This window comes from Manis pentadactyla, chromosome 10 (genome assembly GCF_030020395.1).
Source record: "Manis pentadactyla isolate mManPen7 chromosome 10, mManPen7.hap1, whole genome shotgun sequence".
In the NCBI taxonomy this organism is placed as follows: Eukaryota; Metazoa; Chordata; class Mammalia; order Pholidota; family Manidae; genus Manis; species Manis pentadactyla.
The window spans coordinates 127,333,046-127,359,276 of NC_080028.1; the positions used below are offsets into that span (position 1 = coordinate 127,333,046).

Consider the following 26,231-nt stretch of genomic DNA (forward strand, 5'->3'; position numbering starts at 1 on the left):
GGGGGAGTCTAGTAAACATAATGTTCCTCATGTCACTGTAGATTAATGATACCAAAATAAAATTAAAAAAAAAAAAGAATCTTCTTAACTTCCTGGGTCTTAAAATGCAATGTTATCTTTAAGTTGGAATCTTTCCTGCCTTTTACTATGTTGTGTACAGCTGGGCCTGCTTGAAATTAGTTGCCCAGGTTGCAAATTACTTGATAGGGCTGAAGGAGGAAAAACAGCATATAGGTAAAGTTAAAAATACAAAGTAAGCTGGGCCTGCATGATTAACACAATAAAGACGGGGCTCTGCTGAGATACCCTTCTTTATCTGGGGAATATTCAAAAATTCCATGCCAAGTTGCTCCTGGCCTTTTTGAGGTTTAACTGATTAACTCATTAACTCATTAACTCTGGGTCTTTTCTGGATATCCAGTTTTAACTGGTTAACTCTTAGAGTCCCTTTTAGTGGGCTTTACTGGCCTTAATTCTTTCTCCAACCCGCTCATACATATTTTCCTGCCTAACACTCCTTGTTGAACAGTGAGGCACTAGAGACCCTGGCGGGAAGCTGTGTGGGGCAGGGCCTTCTGTGGTTGATACGGTTGGGGTGTTCAGACTGCCAGCTGACTTTTTTGCTTGGGGATCCCTGTTATGTGTAGGTCTTTTCTCTGTGGTGATTGGCTCCCCCCTGAGAGGGACACTTCAGATTTCCTCGTGTGTGGGCTGTCTGTTGGATTCTGGCACTAAAATAGATGAAGGAATTTGGGGTTTCCCAGGTGAGAATACAGACTTTGACCTAATTTTGTGGTTTACAGATGTAATCCCCATGACTGTTTTCCCCTGTACCTGATTTCCCTACATCAGTAGCCTTTCATACTCATTTTTACAGAGACTCTTTCTCTTGTGTCCTACAGGGGTGTCGGGGAGAACTGGGCCCTGAGGGTCTAATTTCCCCGTAAATGTCATTCAAGTAATCCCTGTTTTTAGCATCATGTCCCCTACCTGCCCCTCAACAGGGAGGCGTGGTTGGTTATTGCCAAGAAGCCCTGCATAAATGTGGGGGAAAGACTGCTTTTGTTTCTGTGATCATAGAGCTAGGCAGGGTTTGTGAAACTTATCCCATTTAAACACAAAAGTAAGAGAAGAATTCAGAAAAGAAAAGGAGAGGTGGTGCAGCATGCTGCTTAGGGGAGGTCTGATGTGATTGGCATAAGAATGTGACTCAGGTGATAGCATTGTGCAAGGGCTCTCCTGTTGTAGTGAAAATTCATTTGGGATGCCTTTGTAACGTTTAGATCACTCAGTGAATAAAAATCATATGTGTACACATAACTTATAAAGGAGCACCTTTGTTCTGTGTGTTAGGCTTGCTGTCTTGGACATGGCTGAGGGGTTTGTGTCTTGGGATGGACATGTGTGCTACTTCCCACTCTTGAGTAACTCTTGGTTTTCTTCTTGGATCTTCTTGAGGACTGTTGGTTCATCTTAGACAGGACACGGGTCCTTGTCCTGGTAATGGACTGCTACATAATCACTGTTAGGCTGGAGAAAGGAAAAACAAGGACATGCAAACAGAACACAGAGATGCCATAGGGGGAGAACAGACCAGACCCCAAAGTCCATGCCGTATATGGAAAGGGGACAGCTCTCCCTGAATTCCACCCTGATGTGCCAAGACCCAGATGTCAGCCTCCTCCCTCTTGGAAAAGAAAAAAGTTACTAGTTGACTATTATGTCACCTTTAGCCAATCGTACCTCTCAACACCCCCTAGGATAGCTTGCCCACTCCTCCCCCTCCTAATCCCTTATAAGCGCCCCACCTCCCTAACCGTGTGTGACTTCTCTGGCCTCTGGCAAGAAGGCCACAGAACCTCACCCGGGGGTATTTAAATAAATTACCTGGCCCTTTGGTATCTCTCTTTGCCTGCTTATTCCGGCTAGAATTTACCTTACAATCACAGTTTGGGGGGTTTGGGGGAACAAAAGGAACTTGAAGGACATTGGTGACCATGTGTCCAGGAGGAGCTGTGTCTGAGCAGATAGGAGACCTCGAGTGTGTGGTCCATATACAGCTGCCCTTTAAAAGGAGAACTGAGAGAAATGCAGATTCATTCATTCATTGAGTGCCTCTGTGTGCCAAATACTCTTCTAGAAGCTGGAGATTAACGTATGTACAAAGCAGACAAAAATCCCTTTGCTCACGGAGCTTATTATATTTTAACAGGGAGAGATACAACATGAAAAAATAAAGAAAATGTAGAGTGTTTCAGATGGTGACAAGTTGTATGTCAAGTATTAGGAGGGAGGGCAATAAGGGGCCGGGGGAGTTTTGCAGTTTCAGTGAATTGTCAGAGTGGGCCCCATTCACGAGGGTGACTGGAAAGCAAAACCTGAAGAAGGTGAGAGTGTAGACTGTGTACCTGGAGGAAGGTGATGTAGGCAGAGGGAAAACAGGAATTGAAAAGCAAGGGAAGCAGTGTGGCTGGAGCAGAGGAAGTGAAGGGAGTGTGCTAGGACAGGAGCTCAAAGGGGCTGGACATGTCCTGAGCTTGAAATGAAAGGCTGCTGCAACTTTGGCTGTGTCTCTCAAGCCCTCAGTGTGCCGATGGTGTTCAGAGCCATCAGCCTTGTTGAGGTCCCCAGTGAGTGAATGTAGGTAGAGAGAAGAGGAGGTCCAGTGACACCCCAGCTGAGAGTTTGGGGATGGGAAGGAAGCAGCAAGGAGCCGAGCATACCTGGCCTGGCCAGTGAAGTGGGAGGAAACCAGTGGAGTGGGGCATCTTGGAGGCCAAATAAAGGGAGTATTTTCAGAAAGGTGGAACAGTTAGCTATCAAATCAAATGCACTACCAGGTGAAGTAAGATGGGGACTGATGGTCATTAAGTTTAACGATGTGAGATGATTGATGACCACCGAGTTGTTGAGGTGGCAGGAGATGGCAGAGGCTTACTAAAAGGATGGTGAAATAACTCAAAGCCCCTGGAGAAGGGACTGTGCCTCTGTCCTGTATCCCTTGGCCTAGAGATAGTGTTGTGCAAGGCTGCTCTTAGTAAATAGCCATTGAAGTGACTCTGGCTATTAGAAACACTTGAATGACTTGCAAAATTTGAGGGCTTTGTGACCTGAGAGTGGCCCACCTGTCAACCCTCGGCATCCCGCCTTGGCTGAAGGAAGCTGCTGTTGACATTGTGGATTCCAGTCACAGCCTGCACCAGCTACACCTTTTTGTTCTCTTGCTTGGATAAGAAGTGGGTAGTTAAAAAAAAAAAAAATGTCAGGTGAAGTGAGAGATTCTGATTCCCTTTTTTAAATGTACAGAAACAAGCTGTGGCTTCTGTGTTTCAGTAGCGCCACCACTACAGAGTGTTGAGACTGAGTTAACTGGCAAAAATCTCCCAATATGAATGTGGGTCTGTTTCTTGTTTTATTTCTGTCAGGTTTTGCTTTTTGTGTTTTGTGTCCGTAGTTTACATGAATACAAATTTTGAGTTGTATATTCTGTATGGATTGACCTTTTTATTATTATGAAATCTCTCTCTTCAGATCTAATAATGCTTTTTGTTTTAAAATCTACTTTGTCTGAAACTAGTATAACTACCCCAACTCTCTCTTATTAGTATTTGCATGATATTTATGCTTTCCAATCTTTTCAGCTTTCCCATGTTCTTACATTTATTTTGCTTATCAGCTGGATGTGGTTGGCTTTTTAAGATCCAGATTATCTATTTTTAACTGGCATATTTAACTTGACTTATAGTTAATGAAATGACTGATGTATTTGGATTGAAAGCTGTCTCTTAGTATTTATGTTCTATTTTTCCACCTCTTACTTTCCTTCGCATTGGTCGAGTATTTTTTACTATTCACATTTCCCTTCTATTAGCTTGTCATACATTTATGTACCACTTTTACTCTAGAGATTATAAGTTGTATACCTCAACTATTCAAATATAACGTGCTGGTTCTTGTATCACTAACCAGAAAAATACAAAGGATTTAAACTAATTCTAATTACCTGTCCCCCATTGCTGTTCTTGCAGGTGTTTATTTGTATTTTTAATTCCACAAGACATGATTACTATTTTTACACAGTTAATGATCATTTAGATTTACTCAAAATTTTACCTTTTCCATTTTTTATTTATTTCTGCTTTCTCTGAGCTCCCGTTTCAGATCATTTTTCTCTTATAGGTGGAACAACTCTTCAGTGTTTCTTCTGGTGTAAATTTGCTCGTGCTGAATTCTTAGGTTTTTTTTGGCCTGAAAAAGTCTTTATTTTACTTAAGCTCTTGACCTGAAAATGTCTTTATTTTACTTAAGCTCTTGATGTGCATAGAACCCTGGATTGGCTGCATCCTTTACAGATGTCATCTGTTGTCTTCTGTCCACATTGTTCTTGAGGAGAAGTTAAGTGTTGGTCTTACTGTTATACCTTCTAAGGCAATTTGTCACTTTTTGGTGCCACTGTTAAGATTTTCCACTTTGTCTTTGATAAAACTACTAAAATTTTACTCTTGTGTGTGTTTGTCTTGCTTGGAGTCTGAAGTGCTTTTTGAGTCTGGGATTGATGGTTTTCCTGAATCTTGGAAAGTTCTGAGTTAGTAGCTCTTCTAGTATTGCTTCTCCTCTGTCCTCTCCCCTGCTCTGTGATACCACTCACTCATATGTCAGGCTTCTCCTCTTTCCGAACCTTTTGGTGCTCTGTCCTTTTATCCTCGGCCATGTGTTGGCTTGGATGTTTCCCTGACCTGCCTTGCAGTTCACTGATTCTTTGTCTGCTGTGTGTACTCTACTACTAGGCCCATCTATTGAGTTCTTAAATTCCATTATTATATTTCTCAGTTTTGGAATGTTCCTTTTATTCTTTTATTTTTTAATTTCCACTTCCTTGCTCAGACTCTCCAGTATGTCTTTTAACTTATTAAATGTATTAATCACATATATTTTAATGTCATAATTTCAAAATCAGTGTAGTACGTGGTTCTGTTTCTATTGTTTGTTTTTTCTCATTTTTTAATCAGTTGGCCCTGTCTCCTGGTATGCTTGGCAATTTTTACGGAATACCAGACATTGTATGTGAAAAGCTTAGAGATCGTTGAAGTTCCTACTCATACTTTTCTCCAGTGAGGGTTTACTTTTCCTTCTGAGTGGCCTTTATTGTGGGGGACACATCACTTTATTCCATCAGGATCAGTCCGAGTGGAGGCTGGGCTTTATTTAGTCTTTGGGAAGGCTCGTCTCTTCCAGACGCATCCCTTCCCCTGGGAGACAGCCCACTGGGTCCCCGAGTGGAAGCCCAGGGTCCTCACCAGGCCCACTTCTTTGGTGCACTTGGAACACACTGAAGAGTTCTGGAATTTTCTCATGTTCTCACCCCAGAGTCATTTGAGAACCTCAAGGAGAAAAGTGGGACCAAATGTTTTCTCCTTTTTCTCTCATAATTTGCCCCCTTAAGGCTTCACTGCGTTAGTGGCTCTCTGGTGCCTTTAAACAGATTAAAACATTTTTGTCTTTTTTTTCCCCTAATTGTCCTTGCAGGTGCTTCGGTTTGCATAAACTAGTCTAACTTGCAAGCAGAAATCCAAGGCTGACTTATTGTTATGTATCAGTTATTTATTGAGAGTTTGATATGTGATTATATGAGATGGTCATGTAGTGTATTTTAAAACAGGCTTCAGAAAAGTCTGCAGAGGGGTAGGTGGCTGCCGTAGGTGTCCCTGTTTGTCTGAATGGGCCTTGAGGTGGCCTCTGGGCAGAAGGTCTATTTTGCCATGACCCTGTCACTTGTCCTCTGCAGTGGCGTTTCTTCCACAGGTACACAAACAGAAATCGAAGCAAATGCTCAAATGTTTCTCATGTTTCTCAAAGGGCTGAACCCCCCTTCCCCCAGTTCTCCCTCAGCACTGCCTGCCTGCTCTGCCAGAGCTCACCATTTGGAGACAAGTGATCTGAGCAGTTTGCTGTGTGCCCTTCCAGAGTGTCTGTGTACCTACCAATTAATGTGAACATAGTCTTATATTCTTCATGTGTTTTAAAGCAGGAATTTTCTTATGAAAAGTGGATGTGACCTGAAAAATTTGGTCAGTCACAGAGAGTATGGTATATGCTGAGTATAAATTTGAGATCTATTGCATATGTATTCATTTTCCAGTTATAAAGATGAGTTTGCTAATTATTGTGAACATTTTTATGATTTTCTTTGTGTTTTGAATTACATTGCTCTTATCGACCCTTTAAGAGTTTTTCTTCATTCCACGTGACGGTGACTGGATGGATTTGAGGCTGAGTTCATTACTGGGGAAGAGGGTGAACGCAGCTAACTGGCCTGAAGGAGGAACATGCTCAGGCCTTGGCAGGTATCGCGTTCTCCAGCAAACATGTGCCAGGTGGCCTCAGCTCTTCCTGTCCTGCAGCAGGAGAGTGCTGTGCTCAGCAGTCCGCTCTCTCCCGCAGGCTGAGTATCCATACATGAGGGGCCCATGTGTGAGAAACACACTCACTGGTCCAAATTCAATAAGTGGACACGGAGACAAAGAGAACAGCAGAGCGGGGCTTTAATGATGGTCTTGCAAGATCGGGTGTCCGGTGGGCAGGCACACCTGTGGAGTTTGGCGCCAGTAATTTATCTCCTAATGCGCGAGTCCCTCCCCTGGTTCCTCATTGGCTGAGTACTACAGGGTTCACAGTCTTCCCCGGACGTCACCTAAGCCCGTTATATCTTTCTTTTACATTTGTCTTATTCTTATTGGTAGGTTAAAAAAAATTCAAACAGGTATTGCCAGGCCCTTATCTATTCCCCCACCCCCACTCTCAGCCCGAGCGGCTTCCACCACGTGGCCCTTTGTTAATACCTTACTGTTAAAATGTTTAAACATCCTAGTGGGAATAAATCACATTTAGGTTTTATACTCTTTCCTAACACATGTCACTGACACTGTTGCTGGAGAGGCAGAGAACAAAGGCCTGGAGGTGCACATTTGTTGAAGCCCTCCCCGCCCCATTTGGAGTTCCAGCTGTGGCTCCCATCTGTTGGTCCTTGGGTTCCTAGCGGTGTGGCCATGCCCCACCCTCAAGGCGGCCTCTGCAGGTGTGGAGAGGGTGGCATTGAGCCTGGCCTGCTGAGGCCTGGCACTAAGATCTGAGATAGCAGTTGGGCTGGGGTTAGGCCAGCGGCAGAGACGCACTTTGTTGGCGATACGAGTGAGGAAAGGAACAGGATCTGAGGAATGTTGGACTTGCTCCCTTAGTTCTTTGAAATTCCATTTGCTTTGGGATGTAAAGTTTTGTGCTATGTGGAGTTGTGTTGGAGATATTTTAAAGATAAAACATTTCCATGGTGAACAAAAAGGAGCCCAATTCTGTGTACATGTAGAAACATTTGATGTGTCCTACACAGATTGGTTTTCTCATGAGGTGGTCCTGTTAACTTCATTTGGATAGAATAAAGTAAAACTCCTTTAAGACAGACAATCCTTTTAAAACATTTCTTATGAAAGAAAACTTAGAAGCAGAGAAACCACATAACTCTCGTAAAAACAAAATACCTAGAGATTTTCTTTCCCCTCAGGTTTTTACTTTCTGCACAGTAGCTTCTTTTATGTGCTCAGAGTCGAGGGAACTAGACATGAGTGTCCTGCAGGTGTTAGGGCCATCAGCTTAGAGGTCTTGAAATTTACCTGGTGATGCTGTGAAGGAAAATTGTGATTTCTGAGTTACTTCAAGGGAACACATTGTACAATTTTATTAATATAATTTTATAATTTTGATTGTGACTACATTCATAAGTGTACTTTAAAATTTTTAATAAGCCATGTTTTTAAAAAGTCACTGCTTTGGTCTTGTAGCTTCAATGCTGAGAATTAGTCTCTTACCTGAAATTGTGTGGGATCTTGGGGTTGCACCCATTAAGCCTCTGCATCTAGTTTTGGGCTATTGACTGATTAAGACCTGTGTTAGAGAAATTAGGAGTCTTAACGAGTGATTTGCCATTTTGAAATCAGCAACGGCCCATGTCTAGAATCTCCTGTGGTTCTCTAGCTCAAGGTTGAAAGGCTTCCGAGGGTGGGTGAAGATAGCATCTCAGTAAATTACTCTAAATTGCCTGGAGTTTGCTGGAAGTTGCCACTTCTAAATGTTTACTGCAGTTGTGACTATTTGAGTTTTGAAGTGTGATTGGCACTTCTTTAGAACTGGTGGGTATCTTGGCGCGTCTTTTTGAGGGGTCAGGGCTGGAGTACAGGATTGGCGTATCCAGGGGAGGGCAATGCTGGGTACAGGCTGATGATCCCCATCAGTGCAATGAGAACGATTTATTAAAAAATCATGACAACAGGTTGTGTAAAACATTTTCTTTCTGTTCCACTTTTTGAGCACTATCACATGAAATTCCTCTTCATCAGATCTTTGTGAACCTAAAATCTAATATGAAACACTGTTATAAGTCCAGGTGCTGAAGGGACTTTAACTGACATTTAAGCAGCTGGCAGTGAGCAGGGTACAGCTGATTGAAATATCCCTGTGGGCTCTGGCAGAAAGGACGGCGCTCTCATTCTATTCACTCCCTGTGTTTGAGCTCTCACTAGTAAGCTCTCTAAATGGCTTGCATGGTACTTAGTAATTTTCAAAATACTCTTCATATATATTGTTCAATATGTTTCAGTATGTGATCTTGCTCTGCCAAGATCACATACAGAGACACATTACCGGCAAGGTTACATAAGAAATATATTTGGTGCAGAAAATAAGACAAGCAAAAAATTATCTGATACCCCCCTGCTCAGAGATAGCACTGTTCTCTGTAGATCCTTCCAGTCTTCTTGGCACATGTGTCTTTTTTTTTACCTCCATGAAATGGGATCCTAATTTTACCCACAGTGTGGATCTTCAACAGTTATTTTAAAGACTTATTGCTTTGAGTAGCATAGTACATATAAGAATCGGGGCAAAGAGATAATGACTCAGGGTGGGACCCCAGCCTGCTCACCTTCTCTTCTGTGACTGTCATACCAGCTGTGGCCCAGTGGTGGCATGCCTTTAAATTCACGAGTGTTTGGGGTCCCGTGAGCATGATGTTCTTCTGACTCTGGAGCCTTGAATCTGTTTCGCTGAGCATTTGCACTGACTCGCACAGAAAGTTAGTTGGAATTGTGGGGTTTAACTGGAACCTGTGGCTTTGTCCTGCTTGGTGGGAGGGACACTGCCAGGACAGCATGGTTGAGGGCTTTCTGCATCATATGTCAGCCCTTGGCAAGTGCTTTGTGTGTGCTATTGCCTAAGACACTCATAACCCTTATAAAGAAGTGACTTGTCTTTGTGCTTTGTGGGACAGGCGTGGTGACTTGCCCAAGCTCGGTAGCAGCAGGTGGTGATGCAGGAGGATGTAGCTCTGGGGGCCACTCCAGAGCTGGGGTTCTCTACCGTCCACTCTGGCAAGGTAGGTGTGAGTGCCACCCAGTGGCCACTCAGCACTCTGTGTCCTGTTCCCACAGAACACACATCCTCCTCTTACTGAGTTTAACCCTAAAGGGCCTTTGATGTGTTGTGCAATTCAGCGCTCATTCACAGTGGGTGGGGTGCACCAGCTGTGTAATAAACATAAATAAAACCCCCTCAGGAGTGTGAAATCATGTCACAGTTAACATGGCCAAGCAGAAGCTCCTGTCTAGTGCCAACAGGTGACTCGCTCAGCCTTTCATCTCCTCCCTCGCATGTTATCTCTGAGTTTATCAAAAACCCTGTGTGTGTGGAAGGCTATTCAGCATCTGGCCTCACCTGTCCCTGCCCTGGACAGTGACCCAAGTGTCTGTCATCTAATGCGAGCCCACAGTCGATGTTAAGTGGGGCATGTGGGGGCCTGAGGGAGGGTGCTGTTAACCTCAGCTCTTGTTTGTGCTGAGGGCAACTTCCTGATGTTGCATGGAGGACGTGACAGAGATTTTTTATAGCTGACATTGGCCTGATTTCTATCAGATTTTTTAGTATAAAGTTTCTGACCTTTGAATACAAAGTAAGTTCCTTATTTTATAAGTAATATCTTTATTATTTATAAGTAATCTATGGGCAGGATGCACTTTAATCCTCACTGCTACGCAGAATACACAAGCACATCTTACTGTTGGTCAGTGCTCTGCATTTCGTACAGAGGTTAATTTGAAATGAGGAAATGCTCATCCTTATCATTCTGGCGCCTGTGTTTTGGTCATTTCTGTGTCAGTTTGGAGACTCCAAAATATGAGGAGATGGAGCCTATGGAGTGAGTTGCTCTTTGAGGAAGCCAGCCCCTCTTTTCTTCTTCCTAAGGGCCAGCCTGTCACACGTGGACACTGGGCACAGCACTGTCTGAAGGCTGGCACTGTCTCCCTGGGTCTGGATGGTGATCGTCTCACTCAGTAGTCAGCTCCTTGTGTGCAGTGGACAAGAGCTCTGGACTGGAAGCCCACCACCCAGACTGGGTCTAGATTCACACTCCCTGCACTGGTAATGTTGGGTGAGGGGAGTCTCTGCCCGCTCAGGAGCATCTGCACACCCGATCTGTTGCTGCAGAAGGTGTGCACCCCTATCCCCAGGAACAGCCAGGGCCTTTGCCAGGTGGACGGAAAGGCGCACTGTGGTGCCTCCAAGTCACCACCAAGCACAAGAGGCACAGGTGGTTGATACAGGCAGTCGCCTGCATGAACCTCAGAATTTCTGTGCCCAGTGAGTGAAGCCAGACAACAGGGAGCATGCACTACCTGTGTACGCCATTCATGTGGGTCCTAGAAGATGCAAGTCTCCAGTGACAGCAGTTGGGAGGTTTGGAGGGAGACTGGACAGAAGAATTACAAAGGGGCACAGGGAAATCTTGGGGTGATAGATTAGTTCATTTTCTTGGTAGTCAAAATAGTTTCATGGGTGTGGATGTGTGTCAACTCATCATGTACACCTTAACTATGTGCAGTGTACGATAGGTCAGACTTCAGTAAAGCTGTTTTTAAAACAGCAGTTTACATTCCTTCATCTAAGGGATCTAGGCTTACAGCAGCATCTGTTGCCCTAGAGGCTTGGTCAGGGCCAGCTGTTTGCCTCTGCAAGGCCATAGCAGGTGTGGGCTTCTGTGCATGGTCCCTGTGACTCTTGTCTCAGTGAGGACCAGGCTCTGGGGAGGAGTTGGTGTCAGTGGAAGCTGCTGCAGCAGGAGGTTGCTAGGTGACATGCACTTCTGTCCTCGCCTACCCTGGCTGCTGGCCTGCTCGTTCTGTGGGTACAGATTGATGACAGCCTTGGCAGGGTCTGAGCTCACTGGGATGGTTTTGTGGAGATGAAGGAAGTGGGCACAAAACCCAGCTTCACACTAGGGATGCTTCCACACTAGTCTGGGTGATCCAGAAACATGGACTCAAAAGCCTGTCAACCCAGGAATAGGTCCTCATTCTAGGTGTAGCTGATGCCGGTATCTAGCAGAAAGCACCTCATCCAAATCCCTAGCTCTTCCTGCGGAGAAAACTCACTGGACTAGCTGGTCCACAGCTAAAGATGACCAGATGCATACAGACTGACCCTCGGTGAGAGCCGGCAGAAGCAGGGGACCAGTGTAAACCTTACCAAGATGTTGGGAATCTCAGACAACCTTTCAGATGCTAAGCTCTCAATTCCAAGAAATCAAAAATGTGCTTGACAGATGGTAAGAAGCAGTGTGTCAAGTGTGCAGCCGTGCTCGTGGACTAGACCTGGTGAGGATGGAGCGCTGCCTCAGGGCTGCTCAGGCCACCAGCCCCTGGCCCCAGGGCTGCGATCACTGGGAACCTGGCCAGCGTGACTTTTATTTTAGACAGTTTTGATTAAGTAGCACGCATGGCTGGTACCTACCATGGTGAACAGACAGTTTTAGGAATTAAGATACACAATGGCCAAAATGAATAATTCCACGGACAGATTTAAGAGAGAGCCCAAGAGTCAATGAGTCAGTCACGGGATGAGCCGGAAGAAGGTACCCACAGGGCAGCCAGGAAGAACAGGAAAGGGGGCTGAGAAGTCTGCGTTTAGAAGGCACTCAGTAAAGCCCGAGAAAACCACATGCTGAGAAGGAATGGCCACCGAGGAGCAGCAGCAGGTCAGACAGCTGGGGCGGTGGGAATTCTCTGCGTGCTGTAAAGGGGGCTCCAGCAGACAGAGAAGGACCCAGGGGGAGACCTGAAACGCTGAAAGAAGTGAAGAGTAAAGGACGTGGTATGCGTGGGTAAATGCCAACGAGTAACCATTGTGTTCTGGGTTTAAGAGCACGTCTATGTGTGGAATTAGACCCGTGGCCTCAAGAGTCTGTGGGCTGCAGTGGGGTTCTAGAATTGCCTGGAAGGAGAGACCAGGGCATCGACGGACATTAGATTCTGCTCACTAAGGACACCTGCTGTAATTATTGTGGTCATAGAGCTAATATACCGAGACAAACTAATAGCCCAGAAGCCTTTAAGTTCTAGACTAGGAAGGGGCAGGGGCAGAGAATGTAGCTGGGGTAGGTACATGCAGGTGGAGCCACGCCACGGCTTGTGGTTTTGAAGTTACAGCCTCTGGGCCAGACCACCTCTTCTGTCACAGTGTCCCTCTTGGAGTTTCTCAAGGGCGTTAGAAACATAGTACCTCAGACCGTGAAGCATCTGTAGTCCAGAGGCTTTTGGGTTTTGAGGTCCTGCGTGCTGCAGGGCTGCACATAGGAGGACCGAGGGGTTGAGGGGCACTGGGCTGAGAAAGCAGGGCCGGACTCAGCTATGTCAGCACGCATCGGCCACCCGCCTCCCTCCTAGTAGGCAGGTAGAAAGTGCCCAGAACTGACTCCGTTTTCCTTAATCCTGTGCATAAAGACGCTGTTTCAGCAGATACAAAGTTCCCAGAACTGACTCCCTGTTTTCCTTAATGCTGCCCGTACATAAGCAGTTTCAGCAGATGGAATACTGGTCAGTCACATTCAGAATGGTTTGTTTTATCTTGTAGGTGGCAACTCAGTTCCACTCATCAGTTAAAGGTCTTGACAGAGGAGATGGTTTTATAGGAATAGGCTTTATGATCCTTTCGTGTAGGGATTTCAACAGGATGGTGCATCCCCACCCTGAGAGCTCCCGCTGCAGACTACCTGTCAACATCATGGCACGGTTGTACCTGCATGTGAGCAGGAAGCCCCTCAGAGACCAGACCATCCACCCATACGCAAATGCGGGCTTTGGATGTGGTGAGGCTTGAGTTAAATGTGAGGTGTAGGTATTGGGTAAGCGGACAGTGACTTACTATAGGAGGACGTCTCCAGAGGTAGGGCCCAGCCAAGCCCAGTATACAGGACACCGAGCAGAAAGGTTTTGGTTGAGACACAAGGATGCCAAGGATGGAAGTGACTCCCACAACCTGGGTTCAAGAAGTGGTGGCTGGAGGAGATGCTCTGCAGTAACGTGCTGACGGGACAGGTGGGCCTCAGGGCCAACCTGTCGAGGAAGACATGTGGATCCCGCATTTCCTCCTGTCTCTGTTCCTTTTCTCTGTCTGATGATCTCAATCCTTTGTTAACTGCCCTCCCCTACTCCCGCCCCCTGTCCCCAGCTATGCTCTCTTGGCTGTGTCCTCAGCAGCACCTGGCGTGGGGACAGTGAATGAGCCGAGTGCCTTTCCCACCTCAGCCTCAGATGGTAGCTGGGCTGCATCCTTGAGTCAAGGGAGTGAGCGTCTTGTACACGATGTGGCTCTGAAGCTGCTGTGCCTGCCTCGGGGAGCCGCCTGCCCGCCAGAGGAGTACACGCCACGGGTAGTGACTTGTGTGTGGGACGAGACATAGACTGGACGAGGGTCAGTGTCCCACGGGCGGGTGTGCGATTTTATGGACCAGTAGAGTTGCAAAGAAGATTTTCGGGGATTCTTGATATGACCACACTTACATTTGACCAAATGAAAACATTAAAAAAAAATAAAACATCATTTTATTTACTGATAGGAAAGGCAGTTTAGGGATATTGGTGTCTAGTCCCTGACCTGCTCTCCAGACCAACCTGAAGGTGAGTGGTGCAGTGGGCTGTGTTGTGATGGGAACAGGCGAGCCTTGCTTCTTACTGAGCGTGCAAAGCTGCTGCAGGACAGAACCCAGGGCACATTTCTGGAATGTTGAGTGGACTTACCGGTAAGTCACTTGGGATATCATTTTTGTGCGAGAACAAATAGGGACATCATGTGAGGATATGTAATGCATGACTGAACTTTTTAGTGAAAAATCCAAGACCCTTGCTTACTGTGCTCCACTGAGATGTTGAGTCCTCTGTGAGGCCTTGCCGGCCAGGCTTGGAGGAGCCTCTGTATGGGGCCTTGGGGCATTTGGGCAGATGGAGGTCTGATGCGTCTGGGCAGAATGCAGCTTATGTAACGTCTTCCGTCCAGAGGATTCCCAGGATCACTTTAAAGGAGGGGCAATGCTTCTGGATAAACGGGTGGCTTTTGCCAACCTCTTGCTGAAAGTAGCTAGGAATGCTGGGAACTACTTCAAAAAAAACTTGAAGCCTTTGGAGAGCCAGCCAGGCAGGAAGGAATGGCAGCCCCAGTGAGCGTGAAGACAGCACAGGGAGGTGGACTCTGAAGCGTGGCCAGCTCTTGGGCTCATCCACCTTGGAGACCCTCCAAGAGCCTGTATAGTCCAGCCTTGACTCTCAGTCCCTAACATTGGGTTGCGGTGGTTGGGGGTTCCTAGTCCCCTAGGCACATGCCAGCATCAAATGCCTCTTCTCTGGAAAAAGAGAAAGCGCCATCCTAGGCTGCTGGTTTAGCAAGATTTTCGCATAGCATCTGGCCCTCCATCAAGAATAACCAGATACTGAATGAAAAATAACCAAGGGCTCAAGGGTACAAGACAAATGTGATATAGAGAGAGATAGCCATGGGGATCCAGATAATGCAGTTAGCAGACACCTCCCTGGAGGAAATCTGTCAGGGCAGGGGTGGGAGGCTGGATGAGCTGGGACCCCTGCCCAGAGAGCTGGGAAGAGTGGCAGACCAGCAGAGCCAGGCTCGGGTATAAGCAGAGAGGAAAGGGGGTTGTGATGCACTGGCTAAAATAAAAATCTGACAGCACATGAATAAATGTAAATAAAAGCGGGTGGAAGGGAAGTCTTTTTTACAGCAGAGAGCCGACTAATAAAACACCCCAAATAATGGAGTTAGAGAATCATCAGGTATTAATGGAGTCTGTATGTAATTTCAAAGTATATCTCCACAAATTGCTAATTACAAAGGGAAAATAGTAAGATTAGAGTGGGAAACTTCGCAGGCACTTGGCTTGCTCCCAGTGTGACCAACCCATGTGACATTTTTCCTGATATGTCACAGCATCCCTTCTGTGGTGAATCTCACTGCGAGGAAACAGTGAGATGTGCTACAGCATACCTAGCCTAGACTCCGAATGTCACAGGAAGGATGAATACTGAGGGGCCACCCCAGTTGAAGGACACAGGGATGGCACAGTTGACATGTGGTGATGGCCTGGGCTCAAAAGGCCAGTGCTGGGACAGTGGGGAAGTCTGAGTGAGGCCTTGCGGTCGTGACTGGAATTGAAGCAGGGCCTCTGGGTTGCAGGGAAGGATTGTTTGGTGCTGGGGGTGGGAGGAGCTGTCAGCCAGCGCCACAGAGCAGGTGGGCAGGGCCTATACCTTGTCAGCTTCCAAGGAGTGACATTTGCAAAGTGCCTGGGTTGACAGATGTCTCCTAAAGACCCTGCTTTCAATTCTTTCAGGTATACACCAAGTGGAATTGTGGGATCATGTGGTGATTCTGTTTTAATTTTTAGGAACTGGCACACTGTGTTCCACAGTGACTGTACCATTTTATTACATTGCCCCCAACAGTGCACAAGAGCTCCACGGAAACAAAATATTACTCTCAACCCAGTGCAAATATCCTTCAAGAATGAAGAGGGTATGAAGACCATTTGAGACAGACAAGCACCAAGAAAGTTGTTATCAGCAGTTCCTTACTAGAGGAGATATTAAGTGTATTCTTTAAGCAGAAAGAAAATGCTCTGAGGTGGAAACTCCAGGTTCAGAAAGGAAAAGGCAAGTAATTGGGTAACTCTAGGTGATTGTCAGTGTTGTGTTGTGGGGCGTCAGATGTATATAGAATTAAAATACAGGATATTGGTGACACCTCCATGTGGAGTAGGTGAAAGGAGGAAATTCTAACCTTGTGTTACCTTGGAGGAGGTAAAGTGCAGTTAATTGGACTTTGACACATCAGGGGTGGTACCTGTTGGAGTCTTTGCAGGAACCTCTAAAAGAACAGTAAAAGGGTTGCTTTGTTAGGGGGAGTTGGTGGAAAATGAAAAATATTCCAAAAGAAGGCAAGAGAGAACAGAAGAGTGCAGAACACACATGACAGCTAGACGGCAAAGGATGATGTGGAGTCTCACCAGGTGTGGTGGGGCCACGTGATCTAATGAAGAAAAGATTGTCAAACTGGGTCTTAAAAAGGCTAGTTGCTTACAAAAACACATAAAAGTAAAAATATATAGAAAAGTATATTCTGAAAAGAAGGAAAACAAAAATCCTGCAAATAGCAACCACAGAAAGCAGGCAACTCAGAGGCAGGACGCTGGCCCAATAGGGCATCATTGTACGGGTCATCGAGGGTTTATTCTGGGCTTTGAAGGGGGTTTCCCACCAAGCACAACCTGGGAAGTTTGCTGTATTCATGTGCCAGGCAGTGCGGGCCTGCGTCTGCACACACATTCTCTCCCTCCTGTTCCGCCATCCTGTAGGGAGTGGTCCTGAGGGCCTCATGTGACATTTCCTCTTACACAACATTGGCTGGAACTTTCTTTGCCTCATCGGCCTGCCCTGAAGGCCCAGCACTGTCCTGCGCAGGACATGAGCACTACGGGTCTGCACCCCAAGGCGCCTCACTGTCTAGAGCCTTAGAAAGGTAACTTTTCTTGCTTCCTGTTCTCTTGTCTTCCTTTTCCCCTTTGTCATCTGAACTTGAAGCTCCTTGTGTCATAGTGGGATTTGCTCTGTACTGGAGGCTATAGAGAATTAAGAATGCATGTTTTCCGTGCTTATTACCTCAAAGATGGATCTTCCATACATATGAAAGACACCTCTGGGACCTTTGGAGGAGATAGACAGTCCCTGCCAAATTGAAGCCAGGGGCTTAGGCCTGCTTGGATGTGATTCTTGCCACGAGGGTTTTTCGCAAAGGTGAAGGTGGGCAGGTGTGGGGCCTGGAGCGTAGGACCACTGTACTTGTCAGCATGGCCTGTGGGATCGGGCTTCTCTCCCATTATAGGTTTTCCTTGTTAACTTGAATTCTCTTTTTTTGTTTGAGCAAATGGATGTTTATAGAAAGTTACCCAAGTTTAATTTCCTTAAATGTAACAAACTGTGAAAAGCAGTTTACCAGTTAGCATGTGCACTGAATTGCAGTACAGTGGTTGTTATGGTAATGATATGGGTGGTTTAATTTTTTTAAGTACTAGAGGAATAACAGAGCTGTTTAGAAATAATAGTTTATGGTACTTAGTGCAAAGAATGTGACATAGCAGATGTAATCTAGATGAGGAGACATGACAACATAGGACCCAGGGATAGACTATACGTGTCTCTGAAGATGTCCCCATCCCTTCCTTCAAGGCTTTGAATATGACACGTTCCCAAGAGCCTTCACAGCCCTGCTGCTGTCCTCATCTGACTGGACACCTCAGTGGCCTCCAAGGATGCCCTCAGGCTGCAGAGGGAGGTCAGAAGGATTGGTGATGCTGCACAGTGGCCAGCCTTGGAGCATTGCCCCCTCTGTGGCCCAGAGACAGTGCTTGCTCCCCGAGCTGGCAGTAAGCCATAGCTGTGTCCCTGTCCACTGCTGGGCCCTCAGGGGCTGGGATCAGAAGAGCATGTGACTGGCACTCTCTTTGCACCTGTGGCTTCAGGCCGGGAGTGGGGCAGCCGAGGCCTGTGGGGAGGTGGCCCTGCTTGGTGGGCCTCTTTTCCAGCTGTGCTGCCTGACCAGCCTGGCCCCACATGTCCTGTGATGGGCCTCAAGGCACTGAGGTGCCTAGTCCACCACCTTTTTCTGAGGTGTGTGTGTGGCACAAATCAGGGCTTCCAGAAGGTTCTTTTCATCTGGCACTGGTGTCTACGAGGGGGTTCTCTTACCTTAAAAACACCCTGGGCCCCCCTCTTTCCACACCGAGGGATGAGGTGACTCTTCCCAGGTCCCCAGTAGTTGTCACAGGCTACTGTTGAGGGGTACCTGCGCTCAGGTGCTGTGGGCAGCAGCACTCAGAGGTGAGGCTCGCTCTCGGGGGCTGTGATAGGCCTAGTGCACATTGCTGAGGTTGGACATGGGAACCCCCATCACATCCTAGCCTTCAGAGAACCTCTGGGTCGTTTTCTACCTTGACCATGACCCATGCAGACCTGGTGGACATTGGGGTCCAAGGGCATCCTGTGAAAGGGGCAGCTCTGGTCCAGACTGCAGGGCGGGGGTCCCCCAGGTGGGCCTGGGGCTGACAAGACTGCAGCATCAGTGGGCAGAGCAAGGGCTGCAGGACAGTGTCAACAACAGGAGGATGCGTGTGAGAGAAGTTGGTATGTGGTGAAAATGCATACTTAAAATTCCTCAGAAGGAGATGGAGTATTTAGCGCTGAGCGCTAATAGCTCATGTTCATTTTGATGCAAGGGAGTGAAATAGATTTTACACACACATTTCAAGTAAAGATCTAAGTTTAAAAAAAAAATTATTGAAACATTTGTAGAAAAATAGAAGAATGTTTTTACTCTTGGAATGAGGAAGGCCTGCCTTATGTGAGATACAAAAAAGTCTATAAAGAAAAAGGTAGGTAAATCTGATTTCATAGAAACAAAAAATTTTTGTATGACAAAAATCAATATCAAAAAGAAAAGTAAAAAAAAAAAGAAAGAAAAGTGACATTTAGGGAAGAAATATTTCTTGGATATATAACTGGAGATAATAGTAACAGTATTTAGAGACTTCTCTAAATCACTAAGGAACGCCTCAGCAGCCCAATAGAAAACGGACAGAAGGTATGTACAGATAAAGGAGAAGAGATGACGTGACACCAAAGCCACCAGCCCGAGCATCAATCAGAGAAGTACCGATGAGAACCAAGCGTCATTTTCTGGGTAATCACATGACAAGGGGCAGCGAATCCCACCAGGGAGTGAGGGTGGTCACTGCCCCTGGTAGGAGGTGACCAGAGGCAGTGGGGCAGCCTCTGTTAAAGCCACACATGCCTTCACCTGCCGTCCCCCAAGTGCTGTCCTGTGGCAGTTCTCAGCCGTGGCACAAGAGTGAGTTCTGTGCAGGGGATTGTGAGCAACTGTCGTCAGGCTCTTGTGAGGGCCACACGAGGTAGTGGGCACCCGTGTTGCCTCCACAGCTCCTACCAACACTGGGAGGTTGGGTTTAGTTTGCGGCAAACAAGTCTGCAAGCTGTGCTCTTTCAGAGAGAAAAGAGCAGGACAGCCATGTTCTGTGTCTCGTTATGTGTATGAAAACGCTAACCCACGTGTTAATGGGTGTGTTCACTTACTCGTTCGCTTAGATGCAGAGGACAGGTCTGGGAGATGCCATGGGCTTAACCAGTCCCTCTGGGAAGAGCAGCAGGAGGGAGGCAGAGTGGAGATGCCAGCCATTTCTGCTCTTTTTTCTGAATTCTTTGCATTCATAGTTCGTATTATTAGGATAACCAGATGAATCTGAAAACATGATTAACATGACAGCATATTGTTGGGCCACTGCTAACATGCCCTCCTTCTTCGCAGGTATGGATCCTGGCGGGAGCCCGTCAACCCCTACTATGTCAACTCTGGCTATGCCCTCGCCCCAGCCACCAGTGCCAATGACAGTGAGCAGCAGAGCCTGTCCAGTGATGCAGACAGCCTGTCCCTCACCGACAGCAGCGTGTAAGTGCTGCCTGCCTGGACTGAGCCTGGCAGGGGCTTTGTCTTCATGGGAACGGTCTGGTGGTCCTCCCCACAACTTAAGGTCAGAGCATCTGATGTGCATAGAAGGCGTGGTGCAGGAAGTGTTGTAAAAACCCGAGCATATACTGAGTGAGCTTCGCACTGGTTGCTTCTCTCGGAGGCTGAGGCAGCGGGAACCTTTGAAAGGGGCAAAGCTGAGGGCCGAAGCTGAGACACCTGGCAGACCTGCCCCGTTTGGAGTGCTTTGGTTCTGATTTGATTCGTGGTTCTCATCATTTGCGGGCCCTTTAAAGATGGCAACCCCACGGGGCAACTGCCTAGCTGGGCCCTGGTGACCCTGGCCCATCCCTGAGAGGCCGAGTCGCTGTTCAGGTGTTCCTTTCAGTACTGTCCTGTGCTTTCCCTTTTTAAAGTGTAGGAATGGTCACATCAGGGGAGCAGTACCTGTTACCTGCCCAGTGTAGGGGACAGGAAGAGGGGAACACAAGGGGAAGTTGGTGCAGCTGGTTCTGTCCTGGCCCTGGTGCCCAGATGATCAGGGACCCTCCAGGGCTGCCTCAGTGTCCCTCGGTCATGTTTTTACCATCCTCTCTGGGGTATCCCTCCCTCTGGGGAAGGTGCTTGTTTTCTGACACCTTTGCTTTGGCAGTGGCTTTTTGGGACCCACGTGCACATTAGAAGTTTGGGCTACATTCTTGTGACATCCAGCCTGCAGAGGTCACTTGGAGTCTTGACTTGGCTGTCCATGAATATCAGACTTGCCCATCTTTTGGTCCATGTGCCATTCACCATCTGACCACCACTGCTGAGAAGATTCTGGCCAGGGCTGGCACCCAGGGCTGGGGGCTGACTCCTGGGTGCCCTCCAGCCAAGTCAGGGCCGGGAGGAAGCCGTGGCAGTGACAGCGAGCAGGTGTGAGCCTTCCAGCAGCCATATGCAGGCACCCTTTCCTCCCGAGACTGCCTGGGGGCACTGCCAGGACTCCCAGCAGCGGCTGTCAGCGGGTCCAGGGGACGTCATCCCCACCTGGCTCTTTCTTAATGTGACGAGTTTGGAGAGTCAGGTCTGTCTCTGTGGGTGCACATGTTTCATAGACTGTGCCCCCTTTGCCTTTGCCTTCAAGCATTCCTCCTGAATTTCACTGCACAAAACAGGCCCTCATGTGCTGTTGTTGGACTAAATCCAGCCGCCCTGCATCGTGTGGGTCTTGGCTCATGCTCTCTCCCTCCGATGACCACACGGGGTGACATCACGGCTTGGCTCTGTCCCTGCGGACTGGGCTTTGTGCATGGTATTCTCACCGATCCTTTTTATTCCCCTGTGTGTTGAATCTTTCAGATAAAATGTTGACATGTTTTTATCAACTTCTTATTTGAAATTCCTTGGGTTTCAGACAGTACCAACTGTAAATAAAAAACATCACGTGAAAGGTAGCGAAAGTTAATTTGCCCACATAACTTGCCTAATAAGTCTTCTAATTCTAGTCTCCAAGAAAAGGACATATGTGTTCTAAAGGGATCTAAAATTTTTAAAATACACTTCTTCTGATGTTCTATTCACCTTAATCTGAAACTCGGAAATGCAGGGATAGTCAAGAATTTGAAATCTAAAACTGTGACGGATATTTTAATGTACATCAAAGGCAAAAAGTAAGATTGCGTTCCCTCTGAATTACTTCTACTGGGGGCAGTTGCATTCAGTTTCTCAATCACATGACAAAATTGACAGTTTTATAGTCCATTCACTTTGGACATAGATGTCTGAGTACAGTGCCTAATCTAGTGGCTTGGTAGTTTTTAAGTGTCTGGTCAAAGTGTAGGAGACACAAATCAGTTGGTGGCTCAAGACACCCGAACAAAACCTTTAGGGCATGTAAAGGCACTTTAAATGCATTTGACTCACTTGTTCCTTGACTCCCGTCCGCATGAGCACTGCAGCGCCCAGCTGTTACCCTGACAGCCACAGACCTCCAAGGCAATGACAGCCTCGCTCTGCCCTGCTCTGAATCAAGGCACGCCCTTTCCGCCCAGACCAGCCTCTAAGGTGCATGTTTTTAGGAGAATATTGCAGCCTTACCTGTCAATGAAACTGTTGAGCTGATGGGTGCCTGGGACGTGGGCCAGGACCAGCAGCCATGTGCTAGGTGCTGAGGTGAACTGGCAGCTTCTCTAAGCTGTCCAGCAGGTAATGAAGTGAGGTCAGGAGCTGTCGTGGCTGTGTTTGCATCCTGCTGTCGAGTAAGAGCCGTGCTGCTCTGGCTGTGCCCGCCCTGAGACCGTGCTCACCTCCCCTGGGGGCAGTGCTAGGGAAGGAGGTAAGGGATGAGGAACCACCCACACAGCTGTGCTCTGCCCCCTCTGGAGAGAGGGGCAAGTCCCTAGGCATCCTGTTCCTGGGGGCCTCTTTGTGTCACTCCGGCTCCTGTTAGCAGCTGTGCTCCCAGAGTAGCTTTTAAATAGCAGGGAGAGGACTGGAGAGTTTTTAGGGCTTGCATATGTGCAGTGAATTATGTGTTAAACGTGGCATCTATCTTGAGTGTGTATTCAGTTTTACTGAAGACAGTATATAACTAGACTTGCATGTTAAAAAATCTTTAGAAAGGTTTCATAACTAAAATTTATGTCAGGAAGACCAATATGAGTATCCCTTGGAGAGATGCTGCTGCTTTACCTATTTATCCCAGAATGAAAGCAGAATGGTAGAACCTTGAAGATTTCTTACAGCTGGATCTAGGTTGTCCTGGCCACCCACTGGACTGTCCTTGTCATTTCTGGTCTGTTTAGAGAACTGCTCCCGCCCCCCATGGGCACACTCTGTCCTTCCCAGGCCATAAAGTGCGTTTTCAGTAGAGGACCAGTAGTAAATATTTTAGGCTTTTGTAGCCACAGAGTCGCTGCCATACATTCCTCCCCTGCTTTAAAAATGTAAAACCATTATTAGCTGTCAGGCCTTAGAAAAACGGCCTGTGCTGCCCCGCTCTAGTGTGCCTGCTTTGTTGAGCTGTTGCATCTGCACTTACGCTGGGCTGCCTCTTTCTCCTCACAGGGATGGGGTTCCCCCGTACAGAGTCCGCAAGCAGCACCGCCGCGAGATGCAGGAGAGCGTCCAGGCCAACGGGCGGGGACCTCTACCACACATTCCTGTAAGTGCCTCTGCACAGCCCCCACTCCATCTCCTGGGTTCCCCAGCCCCCCTGGATCCTGTGCCCACCCATTCTCCCAATGCTGCCTGGGCCATGTGAGGCCAGCCAGGGGGCGGGAAGGCGCTGGCCCGGCTTCCTGTGAACTCAGCTCGCCTCTAAGCATAGCATGTGATCTCACACAGTGAGACTTTGCAGGCTGTGTCTTTCCAGTTGTATTAAGTTGTGGCTTCTCTTGGAAGTGAGGGAGCGGCCTGAGCCCCTGCCTGGCGGCCTGACTGCGACTGTGCTGGAGAGCCTGGCACTCCCTCCTGGTGCCCCAGCCCCAAGTTACTGTGAGCACTGCTTTGTGGAAGATGGGAAGAGGCCTGGGTTTTCTGTGGCTGAACTATGGGAGCCGCCATGGGGGTACCCTGACTTCAAAGCCACTTCAGCTTCACCTCCTGGATGACAATAATAAGATGGTAGCGATTCCCCTGATTGTGGACGGGGGGTGCTTCACGGAGCCCAGAGCAGAGCAGGGCTGGTCACGGTCTTCCCCCACCTGCCAAGAGTTCCTTTTTTGGTGAGCAGAGTAATTAGCTTCTCTTACTTTGGTTCATGACTTTGAATGGGAAGGACTTTTAGGAGAAGGCAGGAAAAGCTCACGGTAGGTTCTCCATCCAGCCGGTGCCTGCTCCAAGGGTACCAGTGCAGCTCACTTGGTGTTTCTGTGCCGGGGAGGGGGATGCTTCACAGGATCGCTGCATGTACCCGCCCACCCATAATTGGGATTCCTTGGTTACAGTCTGTTAGCCTCTCTGCAGATACTTTAATTTCCAGATGAGAAAAGTAATCACTTACATAGTTGAGAAGAAAGGATGTTGGTGTGGTGTTCCTTATTTCTGAGGAAAGGGTGGTCAAGCATTTTGTTATCTCCCAGCAACCCTTGGCACAGATTTGGCTTAAACTAGGTAGTATTGGTGTCTGCTTAGGGAAAAGGGGGAGGTGCTGTGGGTGGTGTGTGTGATGTGTGGGTGTGCCTTCACGCGGGCATGCTGCAGGTGACCCCTCGGGGCGCTCAGTCTGACTCATGTTATCTACAGCAGTCTGGACCTGACCATGCAGGTGACCACATGTGTCTTCGCAGCTCTGCTCATGGATGTTTAAACTCGGGACTGGGACACAGCAGGGGAAGCAGAAGAGGGGCTTGGGCATCCTGTGCCTAGAAAGTGAGGGGATAGGGACATAGCTACTCGGAGGGGCACCCCTGGCCAAGACCCAGGCAAATGGACCATGAGCTGTGGCCGTGACGCTGGGGTCCGTGTGTGCCAGTGTGGGGAGGGGGTGGAGGGTGGAGAGCTCAGTGAGGAGCAGGGTAGTTACATTGTTCCAACCAGCCCCTCACAAAATACAAGGGGAGAGCAGCTTCGGGGGAGGAACTGCAGGCCTCCTGAGTCAGTGGACGGGGCAGGCGAGGACTGGGACTGGGAGGAGGGCATCCGTCAGGTGCCGCCAGGACGCAGCCTGGGCTGAGGGCCATCCTGCACAAGAACTGGCTCGTAATTTTCAAAAGTCGGGGGTTATAGAAGTCCAGGGGAGACTAAGGGAGGCCAGAGAGGCAGCTCAGCCAGGCACATCGCAGGCTTCAGGGTGAGGCCTGAGCAGGGACAGCACAGAAAGCAGGTTGGCAGCGTGTGCTCTGGGGCCAGGAACTCTCGCGTCTGAAAGTCCTCAGTGTAGGAAGCACGTCAACACACTGCGGGTGATGGGACATCAGAGGTAGGCAGCTTACTCTCAAAAGATTCAGAGAAAAGTTCTTTGCATTGTTCTTGCAACTTTTCTGCAAGTTTGAAATTTTTTCAAAATAAGCATATTTTAATTTAGTAAATTATGCACAGTATTAGACAAAACCTAAAGAAAAAATTGGTGAGCTGGAGTATAGACCTTGAAAGACTTGGCACAGGTGAGAAGGAGGTGGCACAGATAGGAGAGGAGGGCAGGGAGAGGCAGGAGTCACAGGTGTCACTGGGAGAATGTTCCAGAATCGAGAAAAGCTGGGAGTCCTCAGGTTCTGGAGGGTCACAGCTAACTCTCAGCGGGAAGACAGAGCCGAGAGAGGCATTGGCATGGTGACAACAGACAACAGCCCAGTCTGGCTAGGCGGTGTGGGCAGTCCTGTGGCCTCGCAGGCTTCCTGTCCCGGTCTTGGCCGTTGCAGGTGGCTTGTGGGTTTGTGCTTATCTGCAGTGTGGGGAGCTTCTCAGTATCTGTGGCCTGGCTGCTGTCTGTCTTTCTGGTGGCTCAGGAGACGGGCCTCTTAGTGTCTTCTAGGGGTGGGGCATGGTTGGGCAGGACTTGGGCAGGGTGTGCTGCCGCCTGGAGCAGAAGCTTTGCGGGGTGGAGAGGTGCGGCCAGCATCCAAGCAGGCAGGACTGGATGGCAGCCTTGAACTCAGGCCAGCCGTGTGTTTGGGGCAGAAAGTGCAGCATTTTGTTCAGTGATGGTGACTTGAAGTTCAAAGTGAAGAGATGTCACACTTCATTCATCAAGGATGCCTCACGGGCCCCTGTGATAGTAAGTATGGGGACCTGACTAACGTGGATTGGAGGCCAGGGCTCGAAGACCCGAAGATTGTTGATTGCCGGAGAACTGTGTGTGCCAGGCCCCAGAGGGAAGGACACACGTGGCCTCCCTCACCAGAAACCGACTCCTCTTGACTCGGCCGGTGAGAACTGTCTCCACCGTGGGCCCTTGCATTTCTCCAGCAAGATTTGTTCAGAGCAGCCTCCCCAGGGCTGCCTCCTCCGTGAGATAAGGCCCTCCTCTTTGTGGGACTTGCTTATGATTTTGCTATAACTTGCTTGTCCCAAATTGCAGTCTCTGCTGTTCCCAAATAAACCTGTTTTTGCTGGTGAGACAACTGAGTTTCATTTCTAAGGTTAATACTGCTTCTCTGACAAATGAGGAGACACCCTGGGGTCTTGTGTCTTGTGAGTGTAGGTCTGTGGCTGGTGACACCTGCACTGCCCCCGGAGCATGCACATGTTTGTTTTTTCAATGGACCAGACTTTGCGGGGCAGAGGCAGGTCCATGAGGGCCCTCAGCAGACAGACCACTCATGTGGGGCTCCCAGGGCCGCCCCAATCACCTTCACTGAGTTGGGCAGGGGTAGCTTTCGCTGCCCTTG

At 48.1% G+C, this 26,231-nt stretch overlaps 1 protein-coding gene across 4 annotated transcripts in view; it reads left to right on the top strand.

Moving 5' to 3' along the window:
• The window catches only part of AXIN1 (axin 1), a 64,365-nt gene that overhangs the window by 21,732 nt on the left and 16,402 nt on the right, over positions 1–26,231 (top strand). For all 4 annotated transcript variants that reach the window (XM_057487733.1, XM_057487734.1, XM_036915992.2 and 1 more), the window contains 2 exons: positions 19,762–19,902; positions 22,969–23,065. In XM_057487733.1, coding sequence (XP_057343716.1) covers positions 19,762–19,902; positions 22,969–23,065 — 238 coding nt within the window. The remainder of the gene's footprint in view (positions 1–19,761; positions 19,903–22,968; positions 23,066–26,231) is intronic.